A 9,270-nucleotide genomic window follows, 5' to 3' on the forward strand; every position below is an offset into this window, starting at 1 on the left:
ATGAGTTTCACCTTAACCTGTTATCAGTGTTTTGCAGCTGTGAGCTGGTGCCACTGGAGAAGCAGCAGCATAGTAGCATCTTCATTGCCCTGTGCTCTTTCCTTGTTACCACATGTCCCTGCATTCTCCCACCACATAGTGTCATTACAATTTTTAGCTCCAAAAATCTGTGCAACACTGTAGGAAATACTGTTCCTTGGTTGCCTTGGACACAGCAAACCACTGCAGTAAATAGAAATGCAGCTGTTTTATTGCACATTAATTTTGATTACTCCAGTTCTCACTTTCATGAGTTTTTGCTTTAATTTTTATGAGAAAGTAGGGGTCCTGCCACACAAGTGGTGCTGCTGCAGTACTTATGAGGGGTTGCTGAGTAGACTTTGAGAAAACTATGAGACTTGTATATCAAAATAAATCTGTCTGGAACAGTATGCAAATGCACACAGCCTGTGATTCCTCACATAAGGGTAAGTGCTGGTTGTTGCTGCTTATAGGAATCAGCCTTGTGACTTTGCTGGTAGGTGGCTGTCAAAGTGTGAAAATAACATGAACAAGATGACTAGGAAACAAGAAGCTCAGCTTAAATTTTACAGCCTTTGATTTATACTTTTTTTTTTCAAGTAACTTTTCAAATTTTTAGGAAGCCAGAGAAATGCTTGCATTTTAAAATCAGCTCTTTCATCTTCAAGATGTTGGTGGTTTAGAGAATGGTGATCATTTGTTTTTATGAATTAGCCATCAGCACAATGCCTTGGTCCCTTGGGTTAAATCTCATCTGTAAAGATACTTTTGAGAGCAGCTTGTGGTTCTGTCCTTAATTTGAACACTATGATGAACAGCTGAATGTGCTACTTAATGTGCTGAAGAACAACTTGGGTTTTGTCTGGTTTTTTGACAGAAACCAAAGCAAAATGTGATTACCTTTGTTTTGTGGCAAAGCACCTGTTTACATTAGAATTATAGTGGACATGCCTCATGGTAGGAAAATAGTCTCTGTGGAGAGTGCTTTTATATACTGGCAGTATTTATTTGCATATTACAAATTTGACATTTAGTTCATGGAAATAAATGTAAATAATGAGTGGCTTTTGAACTGGTCCACAAGCTTAGCAGCTGTCTCCTTTCAGTGTGGAAAATGGTTCAGAGTATTTGATCATTATTTTATATCTCTGTCACAATTAACTACTTCTCTTTCTGAAATAAAAATGTAGTTTGGCTTTTGCCAGCTGAATTGCAGAAAAGCATTAATGTCATCTCCATGAAAGCTGCAGAAAGCCCAAAACATCCCAACAGTGACAGGAGGAACCCTGGGGAGATACATGTGTCTTGCTTACCTCTTACCATAAGTATATTTGCTTATTAGCCATCACATTGGATACAAGTCCTGTTTTTTTACAGTGCTGGCAGGGCCTGAAACTAATTGGTTCCTCTGGGTTTTCTCTTTTTTTTTTTTTCTCCATAAACTAATTATCTTATTTTGTTCGAATGTGGTAAATAATTTATTGTAATTTTGATATAATGTAAATACATTGATTACCTAAACAAATAAGTTTTGTGATTCTGTGGAATAGATTTGAAATACTGATAATACCCCATGGAAAAAAATACTTGGATGCTTTCTAAACAATCTTTAAAGACATTCTTGCGTTTATACTTTACTACTATAAGAAAGAGCTGATCTACTTTTTGGTTTGAGGTTGTGTTTAAAATAAATTTATTATATTCCTTATCTGCATCCCCCATTTGTAACATTGTCATTGTTTATGCATCCTGGTTAGGTTGTTGGAAGGCAAAAAAAAGTTTATAAAGGAGACATACACAGTACTCTTTTACAGTATTGATATTTTCAAGAGTTCCATAAATACTATCATGGAGAATAAAAAAGGAAAACCTCTCCTTTTATCTCTTTTCATATATGTGTTTATAAATAAGATCACTTCTTTCAGAGGCTTCCCAAGACAAGGCTTCAGCCTCTGAATGATGATGCATTAGTGCTGCTTAAGCAATTAAAAAAAATATGTCTAGGAAGTTATAAGAAAACAAATTGAAATACATATAAATGCTTAAAAGATTGACTGAAATAAATAGGGAGCCTAAAATGTATGAAAAACTAAAACCTAAATATTTCTGTGTTTTAATTTGCAACCTGCATCTGATGCCTCAAAGCAGGTTGAGGGCTGATCCATTGTGGGGTGGTACAGATCTCTCTTGGGTTGTGTAAGATTGTTACAGCCAGTGGGGAGAGGAGAGGCTCTCTCAGGGCTGCAGACTTACAAGGTTTTTAAACACTGATGCTAGAACAGCTTCAGAAACAGTGGATTCTTGAGCCAGTTTCTTTTCTCTCTTCTAACTTCTTCCTCTCTAACCAGAAGTATATAATTAAGCCTAAAATTAAATCTTCCAGAAGGGAATATCCCAGAAATAGCCCTTCAAGATCTTTTATGCCAGAGTTATACAAAGATTTATGCAGATGAATAGCTTTAATCAAAGGGAAAATACTACTGGAATGACTGAAGCAGCTTTGATGTGTTATGGTTAATTTGTGGGGTTGGAGCTGATTCCTGTTGTATGCTGGAGGACCCCTTGTACAGTTGGTGTGGGATTTGCACTGTAAGAGGAAGTTTAAAGAGCATGACAAAATCGAGTTCATCTGTGAGCTTTGCTCAAAACATCTTTGAGATTCTGTCTTTAGTTTCTGAAAGGAGGAACTGATGGTTCTGTCAAGTCTTGCTGGAAGATAATACTTTGCATATAGGCTGTCATTTTGAAAATTGTGTGGTTTTATCTGTTAAAAGACTACTGCTACAGTATTTTGTGCCCTAAAAGCTCTTTTAGTGCATTATGTGTTATTTTACATCCCTCTCAGTCAGTATGTTAATGGAGCTCCCTTTAGTTTACAAAATTAAACCTACATGAAGACCTTTGGCCTTGTTTGGACATTAAAGGTTGTTGGTGTAATTTTGTGCTGTAAATACAGGGTGAATCTCAGTAACTGACAAAGGAGATACAACAATTTCACGATCAGTCTAACATGGATGAAAAATTATTTTTACTTTACTACTCAGTGCCCTGTGCTATTCAGTGTCTCAAGTGTTTGGTGGTTCTTTTACAGACAGGAATCTGCCCGATGCCCAAAGTAACCTTGGATTATGGGGGGATAGCAGAGGTGAAGATGAGCTGTCACCTGAAGAAATACAAATGGTATGTTTATCCTGTGTCTAGTTGTCCATTTTATTGTATTTTCTGTTGTATTCACGTGTGGTAAAAAAAAGAAGTACAGATTCACCTAAATTAACTTTTAACATTTTATGCAGAATAATGCTGTAAAAAGATACACTTTTTGCTTGGGACTTCCTAGTTTTTCTGGTAGCAGCTAGTATTTAAAAATGCTATAAAATATTTGCATGGAGACATGAAATTAATAAAAGCTATCTTTCAGCAATCAAAATTAAAATCGTTTTCTACCACTACAATCACAAATTGCTTTGTTTAGTCAGTAAACAATAGAAGTCAAGGCAACATCAAAAGAATCATTATGAAACTTCTGAAAGAATAAATTGTTTGCCCTTTTTTCTTGGACAGTTTCTAGAACACAAATAGTTGTACTATTTAACTATTACTGTGAAGTTATACTTCATTTTATTTCTTTCTATTTTTTATTATCAAAATCAGATTGGTTTCCTAGAAAGAATAGCTACAAGATGTCTGTCACAACAGAATTTCATTAATTTTAACACTTTTGCATTTCTTTGCATGTTTATAGATTGATCCAATTCTGCTTACATTTGAATAGGAAATTTTTGACATAGGTATGATTGCTGACAGCCTGTCAGATTTATTGATACTCCTAAAATTTATCATTTTGAGCATAGTTCAAAATTCTTAGAATACCTCTCTACATTAACACACACTGCCTTGGGTTTATATAAAGAAAAAAGAACTGATTTCAATCAGTAGCTGTGCAGCTATCAGAAGAGTGAACTTTACAGGGCAAAGGGCTGCAGCAGTATGACTTTGTGGAGCTTCCTTGGCAGTGATTTGAGGTGTTCCCAGACACAGTGCACGTCATTCTTCCAGTCAGAGATGACTGAGTTGCACACAATGATGGTATGGCTTGTTAAAGAGAAAATGTTCTTCAAAGGCTGCTCTGTATGCTGTCATGTTGTTCTTGAGTGCCAGTTTAAAATCTAGAGGATTATTCCTGCTTTGTGATTTCTTTTACAAGATAATTCTGCTCATATTATCATTCTCCTTTCTTTAGGCACAATACTTTTAGGCCCCTTGCTGTCAGCCTCCATGAAATGAGGGTTGGGCTCTGAGAGTGCCTTCTGACTGATAACTAATGCAGGTTGTGTTTTGTAGAGAAATCTCCTCTCTGAAAGGGTTTTTGAGCTTTGGAACCAACTGCCCAGGGAAGTGGTGGAGACACCATCCCTGGTGGTGTTTAAAAGACATGTAGACATGGCACTTAGGGACATGGTGTAGTGGTGGCCTTGGGTTGTTATCTTGATCTGTAAGATCTTTTCTATCCTATACAATTCTATGAAGAGGATAGCTGCAATCTGTGAACTGCTGTGTTGGCTTTAAATTGGGATGGTTTGTGTCATATCATACTTAGCAAATGCTCAGTCATGGTTCCATGATCCTTCATGTGGATAAAATAATGAATTAAAGCCCTAACATTGCTAAAGCACCAATTCCTATCACTAGTTTACCCTCAGGAGAGAGCTTGATGTTGATCAAAATATTTACAGGCCTACTGCGTGATTTACACAATAAATTTCAGTTTATAACTCTGAATACAGGGATATTCATGTTTTTTACAGTTATTGTGAGCAGATGTCATGTGATTGCATTGAGTGGGAAAAATCTCTGCTGTTTGGAGTCATGAAAATATCTACTTTTCTCTGATTTCATCTTTTTTTTCATTGGTTGGTTTTCTCTTAAATTCAGGGGCAGCACGTCTAATGACTTCTCTCATGGAATAACTAAAATGAGTGGTGATTATTTATTTTATGCCTTGGATTTTTTAGCCATATATTAAGCAGTTTGTCACTTTATGCCATACTTTGATAACAGAATATTTCACTGTCATGAAAGAGGCTACTCAATAAGCCATAAATCACTGAGCTATACTGATTGCTAGAGCTTGGTTTTATGTTCCCATCATGTAGCACTGGTATATGATGTGTTCAGAGCTCAAACCCTTTGTTCAATTGCCTGTTTTAGCATATCTTAACAGCTGTCTGTGCAAGTGCTCCATCAGCCATGATTTCAAGTTGCAAAGATCATTTAGCAGTTTAAAAGGCAATCTGTGCCAGTGGAAGGTTTTAAATATCAAAGAGACTTTTAAAAGAATACTTTCTCAAGTGGATTTGTGCTATTTGTAAAGGATTAAAGTCATTCACTGTTTCTTTACTGAAAATTTGTCTTCTCAATTAGTTACCATCTGGTTTTTCAGGCAGTTAAATAGGGGATTTCTAATGCTGAATATTTGTACAGATATCCTTACAGAAGCCAGAAAAACAATTGCAGCATGGTGGCCCCATTTAACTCAAGGACCAACTGGCAATCACAGCACTAAATCTTGTGGCCCTATTTCATTGCCCTGTGCCTTGGCTTTGCTGTGACTCCACCAGAACCAGACATACAATGGTCATGAATGTAAAGCAGTGCAGTGATGAAGCACAGCATCTGCTGCTGTGAAGTAAATATAAAATAAATATATTTTAGGCGATAGTATTTTCAAAAATACTCTGCTCTGTACGTGGTGTCACTACATACGGCAGTGACAATGACACTTGAGTGTGTTGCAATGCTGGTATTATTTCATTTGACAAAACCACTGGATCTTTAGAGTGGAAATCAATGGAACTGTGCAGTATGTTGCTCTCTGTTCCCCTTCAGTTCATGGAGCTGGGCACCTTCCCTGAGACTGCTACCCACAGTGAAGGTGGCAGTGCCCAGTAACCTTCCTCTTAGACTCTGGAATCCTTTAGCCCAGGAGAGAAGGCTGTTCTTTACCAATGAGGTAGGCAGTGAGCCTCTTGCAGAAAGAAATCTGGATGTTTAAAAAAATCTGGATGTTCAAAGAAATAAAATCTTTTTCTTCATTCTTTATGATAGAAATTGCCCATGACAGAAGACTAAACCTTTCTCTGTAAGATACTGCTACCCTTCTTCAAAGGCATACCTGTCATTTCAGACTCACTTCTGGGAAGTTAAACCTATACATTTCATGTGTCATTTCCTTCTCCCCTTTTTCCAGTTTGAGCAGGAGAACCAGAGACTTGTTGGTGAGATGAACAATCTCTTCGATGAAGTCAGGTACAGTTTCTGTCCCTTGACAGACAGTGGCCTGTGCTGGTCCCACGCCCCCGTCAGCCCCCGTGTGCAGGACACCTGCCTGCTCCTGGGACAAATCACCAGTGCCCAGGAGAGGAACCATGTGCTGTCCCACAGTGTAAAGAATGGCAGCACTGGTTACATATGGAAGGCATTCCTACATTCTCCCTTATCCACATTTTAAAGTACTACATTTTCCATTTCTGTCCTGTTGTCTGCTGGATATCCAGATGGCAGTAGGGGAGGTGCCACTGCTGACCCCATGCAGAGGCAGTGGTGCCATCACTCTCCCCAGCTGTGCAGAACACCCAAACAGAGACTCAAGCTAGAAACTGACTTTTGGGTATCAGTCCTAGGCCAGGTGAACTGCACACACCAGAGTAGCATATGAAAAGAGTGTGTCAAAGTCAACTGCATGAATGGTATTATATGAAATGAAAGAAGGGAGACAAGTGAAATACCTGGCAGTGAAAGCTGCTCACTGAGCATTTCTGGGGGTGCCTTTCCCAGGGCTTCACTGGGGGCTGGTTGTCTTCCAACCAGGCACTGTCCAAGGCCCAGTCCCTGTTATTGCTGCCTCACAGACAACTGACAGAACAGTGGCCTCCTGAGCAGCCACTTACTGGCCTGGAGGGTCTGAATCTGCAGCAGCAAGACATGCTTGCACTAGTTTCTAATAGAGTGTTTCTGTTCTTTGCCAAGACAAATTGAAGGAAAAGTGGTGGAAATCTCCAGATTACAAGAGATATTCACTGAGAAAGTCTTGCAACAGGTTAGTATAATTTAATACTAGAGCAGCAAATACAACTTAAAGATTTTCTTGGGGGCATTTTGGTCTTGATTGCCAACTTGTCAATATAAAATTAACAAATCTTTAATACAAATGTAAAGGAAAATACTTTTGTTTTTCAAATTCAAAATCAAGATATTTACTGTTGTTACTTATGAGAATGTACCAGGAATGGAAAATGAGAGATGTGTGTTAGAATGCTCCTTCTGCCTCAGAATTGGTGTTCTGTTAAATGTGTTATGTAACAACATCCTTTCTAGAAATGTTGGCACCTCTTCCAAAAGAGCTGGAAAAATCAGACAGGTTAGATTTGACTCTAGATAAATGGGAGATTTCCTGATGGTCTTGGTAGTTTCCATTCAGGTTCATAAAATCACCGAAAAAGAAATTACAACTTTAATGTATTACTCTCTGCCTTTGCATCAATGAAACAAAAATGTTAGTAATACCAGATTTTATTTTACTTTTGAGTTCTGCTTGTTCCCCAAGTCCTTGGAAGTTTGGTTTTTTTTGTAACATTCATTACTATTTCTCAATTTTATTTCTTTTTTAAACAGGAGACTGATATTGACAATATCCATCAATTAGTTGTGGGTGCAACAGAGAATATAAAAGAAGGCAATGAAGACATAAGAGAGGTAATATCTTGAAGTTGTGTTTTAGACTCATTTCTCTTAACTTTCAGTTTTTTCCAGGTGTTGCTTTTGAACAGCACATGCGAGCCCACCCATGGCACTGGTGCAGTGGGTGTTGGGTGTCAGGACAGGGGTTTGGGAAAACTGTTCAAGGTAGCTGAGCTTCTCAATGGTTCACACTTGCTAAGCATGATCTGAATAGCTACACAGGACTGCAGAAATCTACTTGGCCTCAGCAGTTTTTAAACATGAAGGTCACCTGGCTTCCATTTAAGCACCTGTGAAGTTTTTTTAAAACAAAGAAGTGAGGGGCAGAAATTGCAGACTACCACTATAAGACAGTGTTGAAATGGTTGAAACAGAATGCTGAATGTTAGCAGAAGAAATTTTGAACGCCTCTTGCATGCTCCTAGTAAACAAAACTCTTCCACTTTTACTAAATAGAAGGAAAGGTTGTTTTATTTTGAGAACTGAGATTTCAATAAAAATGGAGTTCCTAAATTAGGCTACTGAGTAAATAGCTCACTTCTTTCTCCCTCCTGAGAGCACACAGAAAAGGTATTTCAAGGGTGAGTTGTCCACTGCTCTGCTCTTCTGAAAAGTGCACCAAATATGGCAAGAACTGAAGCTTCTTTTATTTCACTTTTCACATTTTTAGGTAGAACTAAGTTTCCTAAACGATCCTGAGAAACAGTTGTGAAAGGCGGTAATATAAACTGTTACTCACATTAGGGTTTGTATCATATAAAAAAAAAATCCTTATGTAAATATAAAATCTCCAATCTAAAAAATGACAGCAAAAAACAAGTCCCCTGCTGGTCAATTTTGGAAAGGAATAGCCAAGAAAAATACTGGCTCTGAGACTGAAATAAGTGACTGCATTACCCCCAGAGGTGTCAAGGATTTTGTATTTGTTTGTTGTTTGGTTTTGTTGTTTTTTCATTTGTTTCAAGTTAGATCTTTATTAGAAAGATGAAGTCTGGTTCCTTTTAATCAAGGAATTTCACTTTTGAAACTTAGAACTAACTTTGAAGCATGTACTTTGCAATATAGCTCCTGGAGTTTGATTTGTGCAATTTTGAATGTGACTTCAGTGTGATAAATCTAAAGAGGTACCAGCCAACCTGACTTGTATTCACCTGGAATTAAGGTCAAATTTTGTTGTTTCTCTTGTGGGAGGGAAGGGTGATGCCACAAACAGGCATTCTGAGTTGCCACTGTTGAAATTGTATTTACTGGTAATGGTAACAGGGATAACTTTCCCTCACAGGCCATCAAAAACAATGCTGGATTTAGAGTATGGATCCTCTTCTTCCTTGTGATGTGTTCATTCTCCTTGCTTTTCCTGGACTGGTATGATAATTAATTAAACATATATTGGCTCCATGCTCTGTTTGTAAATGTTCTGACATTTTTTTAGTGGAGCAGGGTATAACAGCATACCTATGTATTTTATGCATTTTCTCATACCTCTATGATGGAAATAAAGTTTTCCAGTAA

The 9,270-nt window shown here is 37.7% G+C and overlaps 1 protein-coding gene across 1 annotated transcript in view; it reads left to right on the top strand.

The window, feature by feature from the left end:
• Positions 1-9,157, top strand: part of STX18 (syntaxin 18) — a 57,793-nt gene extending 48,636 nt beyond the window's left edge. The window contains exons 7-11 of the mRNA XM_063157628.1: positions 3,113-3,201; positions 6,269-6,327; positions 7,048-7,117; positions 7,693-7,773; positions 9,041-9,157. Coding sequence (XP_063013698.1) covers positions 3,113-3,201; positions 6,269-6,327; positions 7,048-7,117; positions 7,693-7,773; positions 9,041-9,136 — 395 coding nt within the window. The 3' untranslated portion in view covers positions 9,137-9,157. The remainder of the gene's footprint in view (positions 1-3,112; positions 3,202-6,268; positions 6,328-7,047; positions 7,118-7,692; positions 7,774-9,040) is intronic.
• The last annotated feature ends 113 nt before the right edge of the window (positions 9,158-9,270 follow it).

The sequence above is a fragment of the Melospiza melodia genome, chromosome 5, assembly GCF_035770615.1.
Source record: "Melospiza melodia melodia isolate bMelMel2 chromosome 5, bMelMel2.pri, whole genome shotgun sequence".
In the NCBI taxonomy this organism is placed as follows: Eukaryota; Metazoa; Chordata; class Aves; order Passeriformes; family Passerellidae; genus Melospiza; species Melospiza melodia.